This window comes from Sus scrofa, chromosome 1, assembly GCF_000003025.6.
Source record: "Sus scrofa isolate TJ Tabasco breed Duroc chromosome 1, Sscrofa11.1, whole genome shotgun sequence".
Classification (NCBI taxonomy): Eukaryota; Metazoa; Chordata; class Mammalia; order Artiodactyla; family Suidae; genus Sus; species Sus scrofa.
In genome coordinates, this window is record NC_010443.5 from 242308369 (window position 1) to 242331644 (window position 23276).

General features: G+C 41.2%; 2 protein-coding genes across 3 annotated transcripts in view; both read left to right on the forward strand.

Moving 5' to 3' along the window:
* Nucleotides 1-1510, forward strand: part of TMEFF1 (transmembrane protein with EGF like and two follistatin like domains 1) — a 94924-nt gene extending 93414 nt beyond the window's left edge. For both annotated transcript variants that reach the window (XM_005660298.3, XM_013993712.2), the window contains exon 10: nt 389-1510. In XM_005660298.3, coding sequence (XP_005660355.1) covers nt 389-473 — 85 coding nt within the window. In that variant the 3' untranslated portion in view covers nt 474-1510. The remainder of the gene's footprint in view (nt 1-388) is intronic.
* On the forward strand, nt 1649-11609 carry CAVIN4 (caveolae associated protein 4). Its single transcript, XM_021066698.1, has 2 exons — nt 1649-2425; nt 9285-11609. Exons 1-2 carry the CDS (start codon nt 2018-2020, stop codon nt 9963-9965), a joined length of 1089 nt encoding a protein of 362 aa, XP_020922357.1. The 5' UTR covers nt 1649-2017; the 3' UTR covers nt 9966-11609.

Below are 23276 nucleotides of genomic sequence, written 5' to 3' on the forward strand. Positions count from 1 at the left end.
TCATTTTGGGAGTGTCATCATGCTCAGGGAAAAGTACATAGTCCAGGATCCTTTCTCCTGTCGCAAGTTCATGTGTTAGCAGTCACTGTGGCTTGGGAGTTGTCAGGCTAGAAGGGTAGGGTTCCTTTCAGGGGTGCATATGCAGCAGGGGGACCCTGGGAATGTTTTGTTTGTGTTCATACCTGCACTGTATGTATAACCCTCTTGCCTCCCAGCTTTGTAGGGCAGATAGCAATCTGACTTGTTGGTCTGTCATAAAATAGCATCTCTTTCCCTTTCATGTGATCACATGTAATACGGCTTTCTGTGTGAAGTGTGTGTTACCTCTGGAAACATTTGAAATATCCTAGGCAAAATGACCTTTTTCTTTTTTTCTTTTTCTTAACAGAAAATGCCCTAAAAACAATAGAGGACGAAGACAGAAGCAAAACTTAGGTCATTTTACTTCAGATACGTCATCCAGAATGGTTTAATCCGATGACTTTTATATGTACACTGACCATGTGATGTACATTTATTATGTCTTTTTTTAAAGAATGGAAATATTTATTTCAGAGGCCTTATTTTTGGACATTTTTAGTGTAGTACTGTTGGCTCGTATTTAGAATATATAGCTACAGCAGTTTTGGACTGTTTAGTAGTCTTTGTTTTATGTTTTTAAATACAGAAATTGATTTCACAAATTTGTACCACATGGTAATTCTAAGACTTGCTCTTTACCCATGGAATGTAATATTTTTGCAAAGATGGACCACTTCACAAATGGTTATAAAGTCATACCCACTTCTTCCACAGTGACCACAGCAAATGACCAAGCATGAACTAAAGGTAAAAGATGTTTACAGATTACTTTTCTTACAAAAAAAAAAATCTAGAAGACACTGTGTTTAGACATTTAAATGTTTTTGAGATTTATTAACTGATTTTTTAGACACTGCCTATCGCATGAACTGTAAAGCTGTGTGTGTTAGATGTAAATTATTTATAAGATGTATGGGCTGGAATTTGATTATTTCTCTCTTTGGAAAAATAATTCTGAATTAATTTTAAAAAGTGTCTGGTAGCAATGATGGAACAGATCACTGAAAAGTAGATTTAGATGTTGTGAAAATAGTCATTAACAAACAGATTGGAATAAAGCCTACTCTATCATTTAAACTACTTTAATACACATTCATTTTTAAAGAAAATACTTGTTTTAACATAAATAAACCAATTGTATCAGTGTTTGTGAATAAAATGCAAAAATGATTGTTAATGATTGGTGCTCTTCAAGTGAGCTTAAAAATCATCTAAGACCTCTATCCAAATTTGTCCTGTAGTAATAGCTGTATTAATAGATTGTTGGTGTTTAAAGATCTGAAGTGTGAATAGAATGTATTCAGCTGTTTAACATGTAGTTTAGGTATTCAGAAGTATGCATGTAGAATTAAAAAATATGTTCAAAATTAAATATTAATTTTAATATTTGGTTTGGAAAAGCATGTTATAATATAATGTTTTCACTATATGGCTTCTGTTTTGGTGTGTTTATTTACTGCATTCTTTCATATCAATATATCAGTACATTTAATGTGTGAAATTAATAGAAAAAGTAGATATCAGTTCAAAATTCCCATTTGCTTTTACAAAAACTGCTGGAAATTGTCTAAAGGCAAAACTTCACCCAGTACTAAGAGTTTGCTTTTTTGGTTATTTGGCTTCTAGGCGTAATATTAGTAACATGGTGGCCTTAGGGAACTTTCTTTTAAACAAGCTTTCCTCTCTACCCACACAGTCTTATTTGAGTCCCTTAGTCAGTCAGTAAGCATGTTGGAACAGCACCCAGTGCTTTGCAAGGGTTCATATTGCAGAAGAGTCACGTATGGGTATTTGTAGTTACAGATACTTGACCAGTCTCCAGGGGTGGGGTTTCCAACCCTTTAAACAACCCTGTTGCCTGTTATCAAGCTAACTTTTTGCTCTTAGTGCCAGAATTGATTTTGGTAAGAACGTCTTTCACTGAGAAACAAATAAAATGGAACATAATGGGTCTGCTTCAAATGCTGATAAAATCCAGCAGAACCGCCTGTCGCATGTTACAGAAGATGAAGACCAAGACGCCGCTCTTACCATTGTGACTGTCCTGGACAAAGTGGCTGCCATTGTGGACAGTGTGCAGGCAAGCCAGAAGAGGATAGAGGAGAGACACAGAGAGATGGAAAATGCCATAAAGTCCGTCCAGATTGACCTGCTGAAGTTTTCACAGTCACACGGCAACACAAGCTATGTCATTAACAAGTTGTTTGAGAAAACCCGAAAGGTCAGTGCTCACATTAAAGACGTGAAGGCCCGCGTGGAAAAGCAACAAACTCACGTGAAAAAAGTTGAAGCCAAGCAAGAGGAGATAATAAAGAAGAACAAATTCCGTGTGGTAATATTCCAGGTGAGCTTGCACCTGAGCTTAGCTTGATTACTGCCATCATGTGCATCCTTCAATTGCCGAGAGGTCACAGTTTCCAGTGTCACGTTGTAACTGTTGTGTATACGTGTGTGGTGGGATTCTGTGTCATCAGAGAGCTCAGGGTAAAACCATGTCTGTGTTCACCGGTGTACTGTCATGTCAGTGCTTTGAGCTTCTCAACCATTTCGTGAAATGTGAACTGTGGGTCTAGCTGAGTCTATTTCTTGCCTTTGAAACTTAATATTGGTAAGCCTCTTTTGGCGTATTAGCCATATTAGCATGATGCTCTCTCGTATCCTTTGAGAAGATAGAACTAGAAGGTGTCAAAGAAGCCTCTAATTAAAAACACCTCTTTGTTGTATGAAACAAGAAACCGAGGACCTATAGTTCTTTATTATGGAGAGCCCGGAAAGCCCTAAACAACGAAATGTAAACTTTTCATGATGTAGATTTGTCTTTTGGAATTTTTACATATAATAATGTGTAAGCCATAGTGGTAAGAAAAACACTGAACAGATAGTTCTTCTTTATTATTATTTATAGTTATATACATGTAGGAGTCACATAAATAATTTCTTATATTTGATGGTAAAGTTTTTTTACTTAGCTAATTTAAAGTGATAGTTTTTGTGTGGCACTGTATATTGAGCTAAGAAGTTCCTTACTCTGCATTTGACACCCGTATTTTTTGAAATAGGAACACATCCATGGCAAATACCTACTATCTATAATATATTTAAAAACTCACAAATTGAAAGGGAAAAGTTGAACTTTTCTTCATGGTAGAAAATTGGAAAGTCATTATCAATCAGTTTACAAAAGACAAAATAAATGAGCAAAAGTCCACTTTCACCTATTTAAATATTTGCAGTTACTGAAACATACTCTCAGATTTTAAGAGTAGGAGATAATGAGCATTTTCATATTCTGCAGGTAGCAGTATTAATGGGAACATTGCTGGAGGGTGGTTTTGGTAGTATGTGTGAAGAACCTTAAAAATTCACATACATTTTGGCCCCAGAATTTCACGTCAAAGGCTTTGTTGTAAGCGTAAAATCAGGAATGTGTGTGGCGCTGTTCACTCGTGCATATATGCAGTGTTATCACACGGTATTTTAAAATGGATGTATGCCTGTATGCATAGAAAAAAACCTAGAAAAATGAAAACAACGTGAAATAGGAACACAGTTGGATTGCAGGCAGGTATTTGTAAGATACCAAGGATGTCGTCCGTAACTCCCCAGGACTTTCTTTATACTTCAGTCAGTTTTCCGTAGCCCACTGTTGACGTTTAAGGTAACACTGCAATGGAGGAGTGTTATCTTGAATTTGTTTTTAAGAGCCTGTTGGTTATTTAGGAGGAAGAATCAGAGGAAAGAGAAGGGTTGCTTATTTCAAAGGCAGACACGTTAGACTATGCCCTCTAAACATCTTTACCTTTTCCCTCTCCTGTCAGGTCCCTGGAAGCCCTTCTTTAGACTTAAATTTTTTTGGGGGAAAAAAAAAGTCATCTTACTCTCAGAAAGCAGTCTCAGTGTTCTTGTCTATAATGGGGATGTAGATTTCGTACTGAAGGATGTGGTATTCATTCTTGAAGTTGCTTTCCAAGGACATTAACGGTAATGGTATATTTCACCCTCCCTGTGCATGAGACATGACAGGAAACATTCTTGGTATCCAGCATTTCTCCTGAGAACCTTTGTGTGAAGAGTAGACCAGGTTCTAATTAAGATTTACCAAGGCTATGGAGTTCCGTCGTGGCACAGTGGTTAACAAATCCAACTAGGAACCATGAGGTTGCGGGTTCGATCCCTGCCCTTGCTCAGTGGGTTAAGGACCTGGCATTGCTGTGGCTGTGGTGTAGGCTGGTGGCTACAGCTCCGATTAGACCCTTAGCCTGGGAACCTCCATATGCCGCAGGTGTGGCACTAGAAAGAGGTAAAAAGACCAAAAAAAAAAAAAAAAAAAAAAATTACCAAGGCTAATAAATAAAGCAGAGAAGTTTCTGAAAAGTAGTAATTGCCTTTTGTTTGTCTCTTGACATAGTTCTTTTTTTTTTTGTAAAGTTGTTTCTCTCTTCACCTGTTTCCTCCCTGAAACTTGAGCCCCTACAGTTACTTGAATGAACAGAAGATGATATGAAAAAAGTGAGTGAGAGGCACAAGACTATGAAGAGTCTGTGAAGTTAAATTGTTCAGAGTAAGCAGCACTTTGTCAGTAAGCATTTGCTATTTCCTGTGGTGGAAGAGATTGTAAAGAAAAGTTAAAGGCAAATACTAATGGATTCGATGATTCATTAGATGTTAGAACGCTGTATACAGCAGTCACATGGATTTTTCTTAGCCGTTAAAATTCTTGTAATTCATTCTCATAGTTAATATGTATAAATGGTTATATTGAGATTGTGCCTTCAACTAAAATTAACTTGAAGCTGAGTAATTCAGCTATAGTATACTTTTTATTTCCATTTAATTTTTTCCTCAAAGAGTTTTCCCTTGATAGATCTTTTGGTGGCAGTCTTTATTGGTACTTTATCTCCATGGTTATCTGCTCTTTATCATACAATTAAGATTCCTCTTTGAACATGCTTTCACCTTGATGACTTTCTTACCATGAAAGCCAGGAGGCTTGCTGTATCATCTAACAATTTTTCTTATTAACCACATGCCTTGTGCTTCCCAAATGAGGTATTTGGCCATTCTCTAATGATAAGTCCCAGACTTCTAAATACTTAAAATTCTCCTACCTATATTACTTTGATAATCAAGGCCACCACACTCAGACTCAAGGTTCTTATTTTGTTACAAAAATCATCTTTTTACCTAGATGTTTACATGGAAAGATATGTAATAATTGTATTTGGAAATGAGCTATAATTCAACCCTATAATCAATTTTTTTTTTTTTTTTTTGTCTTTTTGCCATTTCTTGAGCCACTCCCGCGGCATATGGAGGTTCCCAGGCTAGGGGTCTATTCCGAGCTGTAGCTGCCAGCCTATGCCAGAGCCACAGCAACGCCAGATCCAAGCCACTTCTGCGACCTACACCACAGCTCGAGGCAACGCTGGATTGTTAACCCACTGAGCAAGGGCAGGGATCGAACCTGCAACCTCATGGTTCCTAGTCAGATTTGTTAACCACTGCACCACGACGGGAACTCCCCTATAATCAATTTTTGTGATTGATTCACCTGTAACTCCTGGTATCTCCTACCATAGGAGCCGCAACAAATAGATTCACATAAGTACTTTCTCTGACTCTACGTCTGTTTTGTTTTGTTTTGAAAACTGATTTTGTAGAACTTGTGCAGGTGAAGGAAGGGTGTTCCTGAGTTGAACTATAGTGGATTTCTTCCTTCATAGCAGGGTTGTGAGGGGTTTCTCCTTACCCAAGAGTAATCACTTGTTGGCTCCTTTTCTAATTATACTTACTCAGGCCATACCAACCCACTCAGTGCTTCCGAAGCTACTCCCTGTAGCAGGTGTCAGGAAAGGAGACGGATAATGTTGCTGCTTCCAACTGATTCATCAGAGAGCTATGAGATAGCCTGACTTATTTTTTTTTAAGCTCCTAGACTCTCCGATCCTGTAGCCAAAGAATTTAATTTTAAATTAGTATCCAGAGAAAAAGAGTTCCGGGAATACCTTCTTGACTATCAGCCTGATGGCTTTTGGAATATGTGTCAGTATATTTCTTACATAGTAAACTTTTTTGGTGAACAGGTTTAATCTGGATCTGAAGTAGGAGCCCAGTTTCTCTGATACATTTTCATTCATGGTTCACTTAAAAATCTCTTGATTTTTCAAGTTTTTCTTGTTTAGTTTTAGAAATAATCCCTAAATAGTGAGTTGGAGTCCTTCAGCTGCTTTGTTTCTGGGCTGAGTTCTCAAGGTTGCCAGTGTCTGCCGTGTTCCCAAATCCAATTCTCATCCTTATTCTTTTGACACATTTGGCATATTAGCCCCTCCTTCTCTTCTTGAAACATCTTTCCCGTTTGATTTTGGGGGTGACACTGTCTTGGATTTCCTCCTGCCTACTGGCTGAAATTTCTCCTTTTTCTTTTCTTTTTAAAAAAATCTCTTCTTCAGGTCCAAAATCCATTTATCTATCACCAAAATTTAAAAATGTCTAAAAATAAAATTTTTTTGCTGTAACTTATTTGACAGCAAGACCTAGCTTAACCTGAACTCACTTGATGGCAAAAACCCGAGCTCAGGTAGCGTAAGACTGTATATATTCTTTATCCCACCTTAGAGTGAGTGAGTCTTCATGGTTTTTTTTTTTTTTTTGCCACAAAAATATTTCTTCCCAAGAGCTCACTGGGAATAGTATATATTATTTCCCCCAAATCTGAACTGTTGTGATTTCTGAAACATACCTTGATTCCAAGGATTCATGAATAATCAATTGAGTGTAGACCCTTTCACTCTGGGTGATTTCTTTCACCTGGTCTCATGATTTTTAGTTTCATCTCTAAGTTAATGAATCTTAAATTTCTGTCTCTTGTCCAGACCTCCCTCCTGAATTTTAGGCTTATATTCCAGGTTGAGCTGCCTCCTGGACCTCTCTGTTTGGATGTACAGTGGGCATCTCTTAAGTCAGCAGGTTTAGTCTCGGCTTCCTCCTGTCTTCCCCTTCTCAGCTAATGGCAAATCTGTCCTTGAGCTGCTCAGGCCATGTACCTGAGATTCATCCTTGATACTCTCCACATCTAAATCTAGCAGCAGATCCTGTTGGTTCCCACCTTCGAAATGGATCTGGAATCAGACCACTTCTCACCACTACCTCTGCCAACACCCTGATCCATCTCTCAACTTGAATGACCTCAGTGGTCTTTAACTGTGCTTCCTGCTTCTTATCTTGCCCCTCAGCAGCCTAGTTTCAACAGGTGGTCCTTTTGCAACATGGGTCAAAGCATGTCACTGTCCTCCTCAGAACTTTTCAGAACGCTTCCTATCACACTCAGATAAGAGCCATGGTCCTTATTATTGGATACCAAGCCCTACATGAGCTCGCCGGCCCTCCCGATACCTTTTACCCTCTTTCCTCCTCCTTTTGCCCCTTGATGACTCTGCTTCAGCCACACTGTCCTCGTTGTTGGTTCTCCTTTCCTCTTAGATGCATGCATTACCTTCATGTCTAGGCTTGAATGTCACCTTATGAATGAGGCCTTTCTGAGCACCCTTCCCTGTCACTGTGTGTCCCCCGTCTCTGCTTTATTTTTTACCTTCACACTTATCACCATCCAACATACTGTGTAAGCATTGTTTATTTCTCTGTTTAGGAATACAGGTTCTGAAGTTCCCATTGTGGCCCAGCAGTAACGAACCCAACTAGTATCCATGAGGATACGGGTTCAATCCCTGGCCTTGCTCAGTGGGTTAAGGATCTGGCATTGCCATGAGCTGTGGTATAGGTCGCAGATGCAGCTTGGATCTGGCGTTGCTGTGGCTGTGGTGTAGGCAGGCAGCTATAGCTCAGATTCAACCCCTAGCCTGGGAACTTCTGCTGCTGGTGCAGCCCTAAAAAGCCAAAAACAAAAAGAAAAAACAAAAAGGACAACACAAAAGACCCCACAGGTTCTTTTACTTTGTTTTATTCCCAGGAGGTTCTCAGTTCCTAGAATATTGACTGGTGCATGGTAGATGCTTCGTAACTATTTGTTGAATGAGGCATATACTTCCTATTGTTCCAACAGTCATTTACTGAGTATACCAATTGTGTACAAGATGCTCTGCTAGATGCTGGGCATTAAACATAAGTAAGGTAAAATCTCTGCTTTCATGGGACCTGTTATTTAGTGAAGACCTCAGGGAGACACAAATGAGTAGAGTTCTAATTCAGTTCAAACTGGTAAATGTTATAAGTAGAGGTATATCAAAGTCATTTGGGTATAAAATGGAGACAGAATTGGTCTCTTGGGGAAGTTGAGAGTATTTGAATTGACTCTTGGAAGATTTCGTTCACAAAGCTGAGAAGAGGTAAAGTATTTAAGTTAGCAAAACCCATATATATTCAAAGGCATGGACTGGTGAAAACAGTTTGAGTTTGAGAAGCTCTGGGTGGTTGTGTGGCTGGACTGGAGGAGTGAGAACATAGGTTTAGCTCAAACTGAAGAGACTTCTAGTCATACTAAAGGATTTGTGCCTTATCCTTTGAGTATTGATGTGCTCCCAAACTTTGAAAGTAGAGAAAGGATGTGATCAGAGCCATGTTTTATAAACATTTCTCAGGAACTGCTTAGATGATGTTTTAGAGGTACAAGTTCTGTACAAATTCAAGTCTGAGGTTATAGGGCCTGAATTAAGATGTTGGGAGAGACTGGAAGAAGGAGGGGAGGGAACAGAAGAGTGATTAGTTATTAAGCAGTGTTATCCACAGTGCTTGGTGACCAGCTGAATATAGAATGAGAGGAGGGAATATTTTGGATGGTAGTTCTGAAATTTCTCGCTATTGGTGCTGAGCATTCCAGGAAAGGGTGGTGGCTGGGTCTTGGTTTTTGGACATGTTAAGTGAGAGGTGCTATGGTGTTATGTTACATCTAGGTGGAGAAGTCTGGTGCTTAGAAATGGGTCTTCATCTTAGAGAAAAGGGGGAGGTGAAGATAAAATATTTGCGAGTCTGCTTACAATTGGATCTCAAGGCAGAGCAGTGGATAAGGTTGCTCAGGGTGAGCTTGGGCGGGGGTGGGGGGGTGCGTGCTGAGAAAAAGAAACCCTGAGAAATAACCCCATTGAAGGAGCAAGCGGAATGTAAACAGCCCGCAGAGGACACTGAAAAAGGCGTGGCGGGGAGGTCTATGAACACCTGCTAACGCTTAGCTGGCTTTCTCTCTCCTTCAGGAGGAGGTTCAGTGTCCCACGTCCCTGTCTGTTGTGAAAGACAGAAGCCTGACCGAGAGTCCAGAGGAGGAGGACGATGTCTTGGATCCCCCAGTTGATCTGTCTTCAGACGAAGAATATTATGTTGAAGAGAGCAGATCTGCCAGGCTTAGAAAGTCAGGCAAGGAGCGCATTGATAATCTCAAAAAGGCGTTTTCCAAAGAAAACATGCAGAAGACACGGCAGAATTTTGACAAGAAAGTGAATAGGATTAGGACCAGAATAGTGACCCCAGAGAGGAGAGAGCGGCTGCGGCAGTCGGGGGAGAGGTTAAGGCAGTCGGGGGAGAGGCTGAAACAGTCAGGGGAAAGGTTTAAGAAATCTATTTCTAACGCAGCACCCTCGAGGGAAACTTTTAAGATGCGTAGCCTTAGGTCGAAGACTAAAGACCGAGCTGTGGCCGAAGGTCGGGAGGAGATCAGGGAGATGGGTGTGGACATCATTGCCAGGAGCGAGTCTCCAGGTCCCGTCAGCCCGCTCTACACCGAGGTGCTCAGTGAAACGGACCGCGAGGAGGCGAGCCCTGCGCATGCTCCCCGAGGCGGTGGGGAAGCCTCCACCCCCGAGCCTTTAAAAGTTACTTTTAAACCCCAGGTGAAAGTAGAGGATGACGAATCTCTTTTGCTAGATTTAAAACAGTAATTCTAAAGAGAAATTAAATATAATTGTCTCTTTAATCACCAGTTCTGTTTAAATAGTGTACTCGTGTACATGTATATGCCATATAGGAAAACACGTGTGGTATGGCTGTTTCATTTCTTAGGTTTAAAATCATAAAGATAGTACAGATAATAAATACATTTCCTTGTGACTTCCTGGGGAATTCTTTCTTTTTTTTTTTTTTTCTCTCTCTCCCCCAGGGCTTATGCGATTTTAACAGCTTTTTCTCTTAGGTCACTCTCATGGCAGCTGTGGATTTTAAAGTTCCTTTCCCATGTCCACCAGAAAAATAGTTTTCCTAGCGAGGGCCAGTTAGGTGCTTGGTAGTCTGCAAAAAATGAAAGGTAAATTTATGGCCATTTATTTCCAAGTGGACTTTTGATTTTTGGTCAAGGCAAATATTGTGGCCAAGCTTGAAGGGTGATAACTCACATGTGGATTACATCCCTATTTCACATCCCCTTTTGATGCTTTTGCATAAAAACATTGAAGTTCTGGACTTGAGCACCTGATTCTGGCATCACACCTTTGCTTAGAGGGAGCCACTTGGCAGGTCATCTGCCAACGGGCTCACTGATAAAATGGAGAGAGTTCGCCTGTCCTGCCTATCTCAGAGGACTGTTGTGAAGATGAAGGAAATGTTACACATTCTGGGGGAACAGGAACCATTTCCAGAGAAAACAAAACTTGTTCTTCAAAAAACAGAATCAAAATAATTACATCTGAAAAAACCCTGAGCTCCAAGCAGTGAAGACCTAAGTGGGACACACAATAACGGTGGTCTTCAGAAGCTTTTCTTAGGATCAGGAATGAAAAATAAATGTTTGGGTGACATGTTTTTGTCAAGGAGTAAAACCAGACTGTGGGTTTGTGTTGAGTCTGAAGACATTTCTTGGAAAATTCTTTTCCAGTTTTTTTCTGATTCAGATCTCTGATGGACTGGAGCAACAGTGTTTTGAGCAGTGTGAAGCTTGCAAATGTGGCTGTCTTCAAGAGGTCTTTCTAAAGTCACCCCTGGTGCAGTGCTTGGAAATGACCTCAGATGTTTCTGATTTCCAGAGGGAACCCCTCAGGGCCCGTCTATCCAAAACAGTGTTCTTAGGAGTTCATCATAGCTGCTTTTGGAGGAAGCCCAAATCCATCCCCTTACTTGTTAGCTGTAGATCTAGCCAATCCAGAAGTAGATATGATGGCTAAAGAGAGAAATGCTCATTCTGGTTTTGCGCTTGGGTATGTTTAAATCTTCTGGTTCGTAGAAGAAATGATGGAATTGTGGAATTTAAAGAGTTTGAACAACAGTCAGCTTTCAGATCAGTTTTGGATGCTTAAAAATTGTAATGAACACACAAACATACAAATCAGCTTTAAAATATTTATCTCAGTTACTCAGCTATTTGGGTTTGGGAATTTGACTCAGAATCATTTCCTCTTCACTCTGCATGAATACATAAAATTGTGAATTGTTGATCTCTTCACTATCTTTTTATATTGAAAACTAAAGCGTATACAACTTTGAACAATACTTTGAAAGGAATAATTTTTTAAAGATGTTACAGTTTAGAAAGAGCTTGGATGCTTAATAACATATTTCCTTTAAGCTGTAATAAATTTGAATTTTAAAAAGAAGTTATTATAAAGTTTGATGTCAGTGTCCTATTTATAAATAGTTTTATGACTAATAAATACAAACAATATGGCATGAATTTGATATAATAATCCTTCTTCTTTGTTTTCTTTTTTTGCTTTTTAGGGCCACCCCTGCTGCATGTGGAGGTTTCCAGGCTAGGGGTCTAATCGGAGCTACAGCTGCTGGCCACAGCAATGCCAAATCTGAGCCGCATCTGCGGCCTACACCATAGCTCACGGCAATGCCAGATCCTTAACCCAGTGAGCGAGGCCAGGGATCGAACCTGCAACCTCATGGTTCCCAGTCAGATTCATTTTCACTGTGCCACGATGAACACTATAACCCTTCTTATGATAGACAGGTTTCTAGGATAAGTAGAATGTTAAGAAGTTACATGCTTTTGGTTTTTTTTCTGACCTCATGCAGAGCAGATATTGATTGAACTAAGATATTTTTCTGCAATTATCACTGTCAAGGAGTTTTTGTAAAGTACATTTGCTTACTAGCCTATTATATAACCAGACTTGATATGCTGTGAAACACTTCCCACAAAGGTACATTAGAATTTTGATGTACGAGACATTATAACTTGGTCAGGTCTTTATCATGGTAGACTTGGAGCAGTTTCATGTTCCCAGAGGTTCATTGTAACTTACACTGCTTTCTTGGTACTAGGATTTCCCCCTTTGTGTTTCTTCTGTTTCTCAATATTTCTTCCTCTATTTAGAGCATTCCTCAGTTCCACATTCATAACTTTTTCTCTTTTCTCCCTGTTTTCATGACATAAAAAATGTCTGTATGGAGTTCCCTGATGGTGTAACAGAGTAAGGATCCTGTGTTGTCATTGCTGTGGCACAGGTTTAATCCCTGGCTCTTGAACTTACGTGTGCTGTGAGTGTGGCCAAAAAAAAAAAAAAAAAAAATTCTTTATTATAGGCTGCAAAATCACACATCCCCAATTAATGTAAGAAATTTTCTTTTCAACATTCTCTATTTTTAAAGTTTCAGACAACACAGATTTTTCTACTCATTTTACTCTTCTGTGTTTTTGAAATTTTAAACATGTTAGATTGTAAACAACTGAAATAAAACCATTTGTTGGGTTGCTTCCCCTTTTCTTTCTTTGAGGCAGAACAATGCAACATCTGTAGACACTTGGTGTGGAACCTAGTCTCAAATTCTTCTACAGAATAGACAGAGAAGGTAAGTGCAGCTCTGTCTCCTGCACTTGATGGATTCAGAGGCTTTCAGAGTTTCTGGTGGCCTGTTTCTGGCTCATAGGTTAGAGAAATAGGCCCAGTGCAAAATAGTGATAGGAGCATGAATATCCAGCTTGCTGAGTATGTATTTGTGGTATGTATGAACTCGCTTGAACAAGTTTTCATAAATTAAAAATATAAACCAAAACGTAGTATTTTCATTTTGACTTTATTATTTTGTTTTGTTTTGTTTTTTAGCTGTGCCCACAGCATGTGGAAGTTCCCGGGCCAGGGACTGAACCCATACCACAGCAGCAACCTGGGCTGCTGTGGCGATAGTGCTGGACCCTTAACCCACTGTGCCACAAGGGAACTCCTATTTTGACTTTATTCCTTGTCTGTCATGTACATTTAAGGGTTTGCTTCATAACACTGAAGTTCACTGTAAGTCTATCACCTAGAGGGTATAAAAGTCATGTTATATAAAATATCACACAGAATCACTCTTAACTGCAGTTTCCTCACAAGAAAGTATTGTTTTTCTTTTGAGACATGTTTTCTCTAACTTTTATTGAACCTACTAAACAAATTATAGGTTTCAATCCCAAAGTAACTGCTCTGGCCTATCTGAGTCAAGACTAGGGGGAATGACTCCCATGGTCTCATCCTCAGCTCTGTTGGAATTTGGAATTTGGGGCACACCAGTACCTGGTTTATGGTGAGTGAAAAACAAAGATGCCTTAGTGCTGAATTTTGTTGTGTCCTTGTGACCACTTCTGAGTTAATGTGATTTCTGAGGATTTACAGCTTTCCTTAGCAAGTCAGAATCATTTAGTGTAGTTCATGGGAAGAGGAGGTGTAGGATAACTACCTCTTCACTGTGAGTCTCTTAGGACATCCAAGGATTCCCGAGAGGATAGAAAAGAGTGGCAGAATATCCTTAGGCTTTGGATTTATTTTGAGCATCTTCCTAAAATCAGCTGTGCTGGACAAGGACTCTCCCAGACTGCTCTGCCACTTGATGCCTTTGCTTATGCCATTTGGTCTGGGAGATGACTTTCAAGTCCAGTGATAATGTCCATTTCCTCCTTTTAGCTTTCCTGGGTCACCTCCCACCCCTTAGGAAGGGCTTGATTAATTACTCCTGTATTCAATATACATAGCACCTCTATATGCCAGATTCTATGTGAGGATTCAAAGAACATAGTCCTTGGAAGTTCCCATTGTGGCTCAGTGGGTTGAGAACCTGACTAGTATCCATGAGGATGGGGATTCAATCCCTGGCCTTGCTCAGTGGGTTAAGGATTTGGCGTTGCTGCAAGCCATGATATAGGTCTCAGATGTGGCTCAGATCTGATGTTGCTGCGGTTGTGTAGGCTGTCAATTGCACCTCTGATTTGACCCATACCTTAGGAGCCTCCAAATGCCGCAGGTGCAGCCTAAAAAAAAAAAAAAAAAAAAAAGAATGTAGTCCTTGTCCTACCTCCTTCCCTTTCCCAAACCTTATCTCAGGCTCACTGTGTTGAGCAAAAATTCAGCAATGTGCTAGTGCTGTGTATAAGATAATGGTACTGTAGAGATGGAAGAGAAGATGTTATAGATTTTGATTATAGGAGTTCCCGTCGTGGCACAGTGGTTAACGAATCCGACTAGGAACCATGAGGTTGCAGGTTCGGTCCCTGCCCTTGCTCAGTGGGTTAACGATCCGGCGTTGCCGTGAGCTGTGGTGTAGGTTGCAGACGCGGCTCAGATCCCGCGTTGCTGTGGCTCTGGCATAGGCCGGTGGCTACAGCTCCGATTAGACCCCTAGCCTGGGAACCTCCATATGCCGCGGGAGCGGCCCAAGAAATAGCAACAACAACAAAAGACAAAAGACCAAAAAAAAAAAAAAAAAGATTTTGATTATACATCATACCACTTATCATGTTTTAGTTCATGTGTGCGACTGTTTTCTAGAATAGATGGCGCTTTTCAGGGGCAGGCACCCTATTCTGCTCATCTTTGGGTGCCCAGCACTTGGGGAGCCTCCTGAATGCTAGCCATCATTAGGTATCTTGGATCCATGATAGACAGGTAACCCAACATCATTGCACAATGTGATTAGAGCCTCAGATTTAAGAGAGGATGATGAGAGCATAGAGAGAGAACATCTAAGAAGCTGGGGGAGGGTTATCAGGGAAAGCTAGAGAAAATAGTATTCACTTGGCATTTGAAGGCCAATCAATAGCTAAAAACAGACTTCAAGGCAAGATGCAGCTGGAGAGGCTGTACGAAGGTGTTTTGGATTTTATGTACAAGGCCTTAGAGAGCCAAGGAGATTTGAAGCCCTGGAGTGCTGAGATTTGATGTTTGTGAAAGGATGCTCTGTTAACACACCAGGAGCAGAGAGACCAGTTACTCTGGTCCTTGCATTTTTCCAGGTAAGAGAGTAACGCCTGACCTTCAGCTGTAACAGAGCTCTGAATGGGATAAACTTAAATGTGGGTTGTGATGGGGAGCAAATGATTGCCAGGTTTCTGCCTAGGTGAGTGCTCCTGCTTATTCACTGAGATAGGATATATGGTATCCCATTTGGAAACTCTAATAGAGCACTCTCCCGAGGGCCCTCTTACTCTTCGCTCTGACAGCCTTTGTTGACAGGCCCATGCATAGCCTGAGAAACAAAAGGGAGCCAGGCACATAACTACAGAAGCTTCCACACTAGAGTTCTGTCTGGTCAAGCCCTTGTGGCCCTCACCCATGCTTGAAGAAAGCCTGATTCAGAATGATTCTCTCCTGGTTTTAGCAAGGGCCTTGCCTCTCCACCAGGACTCTAAAGTCCTTGGGAAGTGGCATAGCCTTTCAGGTCTAAGGCCATCGTGAGAGCTTCTCTCCCATCTGTACCTTCGCTCAAGGCCAGATTTTTGTCTGCTCATTGTGTGGTCCAAAGAAAAGCTACCCTTGATTCTAAGAATGGATGTTTTTGGTTCGTTCGTTTGTTTCTTTTTTTCTAATCTCAGTTATTGTTTGGCACCTGAGGATTCTAGCCAAAGCTGTGCTTGGTATTGCAGCTGATGCTACAGTAAAAGCTGTTGTAACCTGGTACCTTGTCCAAGGCCAATCGCCTGGGTTCATGCAGCCACTCGGCTGCCATGGTTGCTGTGAGAGCCTCCATCTCATCGTGAGTGCTTCGGTTTCAAATGTCACCCTTTGGTGTCTATCATGTTAGATATGACCACGACATTCCAAATCTATTACTGGTTCAAGATGGGCTTTGATGCAACCCGTTTCTCTTCTCTTCCAAGGTTCTGCCTGATGAAAGAGGTCATATAAGGATCACCAGCAAAATGGATCACAAAGGTGTCATCTTATTACTGGCTGGCCAAATGTCCAATAAATCCCCTAAATGTAGATTATCTGGTAAATTCGGTGGGAGAATGCCTCTTAGACCTAAGACGGGAGAAAGACTTTGTCTGGGAACCAGCATGCTCTCGTGTGGCAGTAGAGAAGGCAACATTTGTGGAGCCGAGGCAGGGTCCATTTTATCACCTAGCAGTGAAACCCACAGGCTGGCCTCACATACTCAGCCAGGAGGTGAAGGGGATGGCGGGGACCCCACCCCCACCCCGGTGCCAGGCCTACTGAGGAACCCAGCTCAGGTGGGCAGGTAGTAGGGAGATGGGAGGCAGAGAGACTGGGGCTTCTGGCCCAGAAAACCCACCGCACCAGAACATAAGGTCCGATTGGAAGCCATAACCTGTATTGTGCTGTTGTGGCCTAATGTAGAGTTAAACGTAGCCCAGGGAAGGTAGCTCCTGCCGAGAAGGCCTATTTTGGATCCACTGAATTGAGGTGCTAATCTTCAATGACCATGTGGAGGGCAGGCAAGGAGGATATTAACAGATCCCAGGCCAGAGGAGAGGGCAGATCCACACGCTTGTTAGAGGAAGCACAGGTCAGTGAAATTGTGGGGTTTTGTGAGCACATTCTGGTGGTTTGAGTTTGAAAGAAGAACTGGATAAAGATGTCCTTAAAGAAAGGAAGAGGTAAAGAAGTTGGCTGACTTGTAAGTTAAGCTATTCTTCCTAATGATTCTTCTTGGACCCTCATTTCAAGAACTGTCTCCTCATCAGTCTGTGACTCTTACCACCTTTGTAAGGGCAAGAATTCTCTATCAAACACTGGTTTCCACACCTCCCTGATGTAATTCACTAAATATTGTTCTCAGCTTAAATTTAGAACTACAGTGAGCCCCACAGTCTGGAGGGTTTAGTCCAGTTTCTTGCTGTAAGCCCATTAAGGTAATACTTAATGGCTGCAGCTTGCATATAGCTTATTAATATCACAACGTTAATAAGCAGCCAAGTTATTTTATAATCTCATAGGCTAATATTCCTAATTTATCGGAGTCTTATTCAGCCTTTTACCTGAATAAGCTTTAGAGTTTCAAACTATGCAGATAGGTTGTTTTAGGGTAAAATAAAATCCACTGAAATGAGTTTGACACTTTAATTGTACCAGCACCTTTCAAGTGACCACATTTATTTGGACAGTTTCCGTAAGGAGAAGAAATATATGAACAGAATTATGCATGGGGTATCTTGGCTGTCGTTCAAAGCAATGGAGAAGATTCATATGCTTGTCAACTGTTAAGAAATAGGACTACATTTTCTTCAAGAGGAGAGAAAATATCCAATTAAACCATAGGTTGTAGATGAAGACAGTACCCCCAAATTTTCTCTACTTGAAACTCATACATCTTTCTCACATGAAATCACCAGCGTTACAGGCAAACCTGTATTGGAGCATAAAATTACTTAAGATTACTAATCATTCTCCCATATTCTTTAAAAAAAAATCATCTTCCAGTAATAATCTCCTTTAAGCATCTCTTTTTTTTTCTTCTCCAAAATGACATCTGTGAGGGTAGACAGCCAGAAAGAGACTAAATAATTGATTAGGGAGCAAAGGAGCCTGAAGTTACTTCCATGGTTTGATGGAGACCACATATGCATTCAGTGGACTATTTTTCTTGACTTTCAAAATTTTGTGCAGAAAAGGCATGGTTATTACAGTTCCCGCCCCATACCCCAGAGGCTCAGGATATTGGAATGGGGAGAATGGACATAGAAATCATGAAATTTAGTCATGAGTCTTCAGGCAACAACAACAGACAAACAAACCCACTCAACTCCAACAACAACAACAACAACAAACGAATTAACCCACTCAGCTCCAAATTAAAGATTAAAGCCAGGAACACCTTTAAATAGTGCAGATTGAAGAATAAGGGTAACTAGGTAGTCTCCATTGTTACTGAGAACAAAACAACATAAATGAGGAAGGAAAGGCTGGGGAAGGGAATCATGTTATCCACAAAGAAAGGCTACTGTGTATATACATCTTCAGAAGGTTTAAGAATTGAAAATCTTTTATTTGGAGACAGGGTAGTAAATGAAATGCCCAAGGATAAACACACACATCATATTTTTGTTGTTCCCTAGTTTATTTTTTTTTAATTTTTAATTTTTTTGGTCGATTTGGGGCCACTCTTTCAGCATATAGAGGTTCCCAGGCTAGGGGTCATATCAGAGCTGTAGCTGCCGGCCTACGCCACAGCCATAGCAATGCAGGAACTTTAACCCACTGATTGAGGCCAGGGATCGAACCTGAGTCCTCATGGATACCAGTAGGGTTTGTTAACTGCTGAGCCATGACGGGAACTCCAGTTCCATAATTTCTTACAGTGTACAGCCATGGTTGTCATATTCATGTTGTTCTTTTTGTAAAACCTTTTAAGATACTGTGCATGCTTTCTCACTGGGATTTTATGAGTTAAAGAGCAAGAGACTATATTTCTCATCAGTAAGATAATGTCTTATTATCTTGTACCTCCCGTAATTCAATGCCTTCTTTATATTAGGTATTTAATAAGTATTTATTGAATGAAAACAAATGAATTTTTGAAGTATGATATCTTTTCTGAATATCTTTGAATTAAGGTCATTTATTTGGAATTTACTGGGCATCTCTCATAAGCCTGGTACTTTAATAGGCTCTGGGGAAAAAGCAGCAAACAAGATGAGTTGCTGCTTTCAGAGAGCTAAATTAACATTCCAGAGTGAGACTAATAATCAAGTAAATATATGTTAGGCAGTGAAAAGTGTTAAGGAGAAATCTAAGTCACAGTAAGGTCGGTGGGCATTATAGGTGGGTGGTGCTGGATGGGTGCTGGTTTGCAAATGGTGTCCAGGAAGACCTCTGAGAAGGTGGTCTGAATTGAATGCGTCAACCATGCAAGAATTCCTTGTGAAGTGTTTCAGGTGTGTTCGGAGATTGTGTGGCTGAAGTGGGTGAGGATGGAAGGGTGCAACAAGTACAGTGTTAGATAGGCTGTGGTAAGGAGTTTGCTTTTTATTCTGTAAAAGAGGGAGGCATATTGGGACCTGTTGAGCAGAGCAGTGATATGATGTAATTTATTGATCAGATTAATTGATCTAATTATTTATACCCATTGAAAAATCAAACCACCCTGTTCATTCAAAAAGCTCACTACAGTTCCTGTCTTAGTTCATACTGCAAAGGAAACTATCCAAACTCCCCAGACTTCCCCATCTATCCCTTCTCCTTAGCAGTTGACTCCTTTGCCGCAGCCCAGGAACCTCACTGCAGCTCAAGGCTGACATCTTGTGGATATTTTCATAATTGCTTATAAATCTGCAAATTGGAACATACCAGCTCTTGATAGGAATAGAGGGCGAGATTTAACATAGAAAATCACAAACAGGATGAGAAAACAATCACAATATCCTTAGGAGAAGATTACAATAGATTTGTCTCCTTGTTTTTCTTTGGCTTATATTCAGGTAAGTTTGCATTCCTTTAGCAAGTATTTGTTAAAACTGTTAGGTTTAGCCGCCAGAAGATTGTGGCATCAGAATAAAGGCTGCTAAGGGAAGAATAAGTCAAGAGCAGATGGAATCACCAGGAGAAAGTGTCTGGGTGCTCTGGTTCTAGGGGTGTCCCTCAAAAGGTTGCCTTTGATTTGCTGTGTGGTATCTAAGGGTGTGTGTTCCATACTTGGCCTGGAGTCCGTTTGACACTGATTTGCAAAAGGGCTCATGAGTGGGCATAGTGGGATGAAGTCCAAGGCATTGGGGAAATATTCAAAGGCAGGTGCAGTGATGAGTTTCCTAAAGTTTAAGTGGAGTATTTAGTGCAGGAGTCAAGAGCTTTAACTTTATAATTGGATATCTGGCTTCATGTCTTACTCTGTCATTTGCATACTGACTGTTGGAACTTGGGTGAGCTGCACTCTGTATCTCAGTTTCTAAATGGTACCCACTTTGTAAAGGTGCTTTATTAAGTCAGGTAATTTATGCAAAGCACTTAACATGCTGGCATTAAGTAAGCTGTCAGTAACAGCTAGGTGTTACTTTTCAGAGGAACCATGAGTAGCCATTAGAGGTAGAGAAGCAGGCTATTGTAGTAATAATAGTATCTGTATTAAAAAAAACCTTTTTTTGCTCCCAGCACTTAACATGAGCAGAATTTAGATTTTATCCATTTCATGTATTTGTATGATCCATTTTATTTTCATTGATTGGGGGTAGTTGAATATTCTTTTAACTACATAAAGATTCAAATTGTTCGGTGGCATTCATTACTTTTAGGGAAAAAGATCCCAAATATTTAGCTTTGCAGGACCTGGCTACTGCTTGCCTCTTCATATCTCTTACTACTTTACCTCTTCACCTTCTGCTTTCCAGTCATGCTGAGACACAGTGGCCTTCTTTTAGGTCCTCCAATACTTTGTCCCACTTGTCTCAGGACCTTTGCTTAGGCAGTTTCCTTGGTCCACATCTCTCCCACTCTCACCCACCCCAACAACCAAACACACACCTAGTAATGCCCACTCGTCTTTCAGATTCAGATTTCAGACGGATGTGGTAATTATTAGAGTCAGGAAGAGCCACAGGAGAGGTAGATATTTCGGTGAGGAGCCAAGACAACAGGATATCTGTGTATAAATGATGGGGAGATGGGCTGAAGAAGGTCCAGTTAGAAAAGTACAAAGTGAAGGCCACAGGGGTGATGACTCATTAGAAGTTCTTGAGAAGGTGAAAGGTGATTGAGTGCGCCAGGATGAATCTTGGGAGAGGTGGAATCAAACTACTACTATCGCCCGAAGGAAAATGAGTAGACATGGAAGCAGTAACAATAGCCACAACTAATTTATGCTCTTTAAGCATCAGGAACTTTCAGTGTTTTCTTTAACCCTTACAAATCATTGAGTACAATACCACCGCACCTGTCCCGAACCAGTGATGCTAAGGGGGCGGGTCCTTGGCTCTGATAGGCTCCCTTCCTCCCCGGAACCCAGCCCAGTCCCCAGGTAGGCGGATGAATGCACCCTTCCGGCCGGGAGGTACTTTGGTGGCGTTCTCCTCCAGGACTGGGCTGTTGCAGAAGTACCCCCTTAACCCTGTGGAAACAGGTTCCGCTGGGAAGCAGGAGGAGTGAAAGCTACCTTTCTCCCAGGTGGCTTACGGGAGCAGGGAAAAGGGACGTGAAATCCGCTGCCTGGTTGATGCATGCGTGCTGCTGGGGCAATGAGTCGGCTCCAGTGCGCAGGCGCAGAGGCCTGCTTGGTGTCGAGTTTCTTTCTCCTGCTGTCTTAGAATCCTAGCTCCTGCCTGACTGGAGTCCCAGGTGACTCTGCAGTTTGGTTTGCACGAATTGTGTTAATAAATTAAGTTGGTAGTAATTTAACAGCCTATCAATAGGGAATTGGTTAATTAAAATATAGCTGTGTACGCATAGTGGAGTTCCCTGGTGGCTTAGTGGGTTAAGGATCCGCCATTGTCACTTTTGTGGCTCCAATGGCTGTTGTGGCACGGGTTCCATCCCTGGCCCAGGTACTCCGCAAGCCTTGGGTGTGGCAATTAAAAAAGATATGTATACACACACACGGTGGAATATTTTGCAGCCTCGACTGCAAACCAGAAATCTAAAGTGTGTGTGTGTGTGTGTATGTGTGTGTGTGTGTGTGTGTGTGTGTGTGTGTGTGTGTGTGTGTGTTTTGGTCTCTTTGTAGTGGAAGTACCGATATCCTGTCTTTGAATTGTTATTTATAGCTGGTGGCCAAGATGTTAATTAAAGGCCTTGCAAGTGGGACAAATGCAGTTTCCTTCCCTGGGTTGAATAAGGTTATGAACAAATTGTAGTTATAATGAGAGAAGAGTTTTTCTCACATAATGAGAGGAATTTCCTCTGTGCCAAGTGGGTCTGCGGTAGGGAGCTGGCATGGTGGTTAGCTCTTGGAAAAGAACTTTCCTTAAGGGTCTTTCTCAGAGGTGAGGAGACCTCAGCAGAGAGCCTAGAGCTGAACTGTTAGGAGGGGAGGTTGCCAGGGGGTTTGTAATCGGGGGCTTGCTGGAGGAAAGGCACTGCAGGAAGAACCTCTGAAAGACTGCAAGAAAAAGAATCAGCTAGTGAGGAAGACTCTGCTGTTCTCCACATTTCCCAGGTGGAAGTCAGCGATCCATTGGGACAACTGAACTGTAAGCTCTTAGGGTGCTTTTTTGGAGGCCCCTTGTTAAGCTTGAAGTTAGAGAGGTAGGCCTCTCACACCTACCATCTCTGGTTGGAGGGTTAGCAGGACTCTCTAAAGAAATCATCCAACCCCTTCCAAACTTTACTCTGACCCTTTTATATCTTCTTTATGGGCAGGATGATGGATTTAAGCTTTAAGCCAGGTCCTTCTTTGCAAATCCACCAGGATGGTTTTTTCACAACTGACTCACACCTCCAAAATAGGAAGAGGTTTGGAGTAGTGTTGCAGCATTATCAAAATCGAACTACAAGAAGTGAATAAATACTTTTTTTTTTTTTCTTTTTAGGTTCACACCTGCAGCATATGGAAATTCCCAGGCTAGGAGGAGAATTGGAGCTTCAGCTGCTGGGCTACTCCACAGCCATAGCAATGCCAAATCTGAGCTCATGGGGCAATGCTGGATCCTTAACCCACTGAGCGGGACCAAGGATCAAACCTGTGTCCTCATGGATACTGGTTGGGTTCATTACCACTAAGCCACAATGGGAACTCCAAAAACTTTATGGAAATAAAAGAGCTTGCTTAACTCTATCTCAGGAAACAAGGCTATTCCTAGATTCAGACTTGTCTAAATCCTAGTTCTGCTAAACAAGCAGAGATCAATACTAAGTAATTCTTTCTCAGTGCTCTTTTTATAAGTGCCATTGTATTGAGAATGCATTGTATTGCTGTTGTATTGAGAGAGCTGAAATCAAAGGGGTGCCAAGAGAGGGGAAATGTGCTTTCCCCGTTGACAATTTCAGGCATAACCTATAACTTAGCCACTCTTAGATAATAAGTCCTTGAATCACTTTCAGACCCAAGAGTAGCTTTCTTTGAGTAATTATAATTCCAGTCCATTGTCATAATGATCTAACAACTTTCTTTTATCC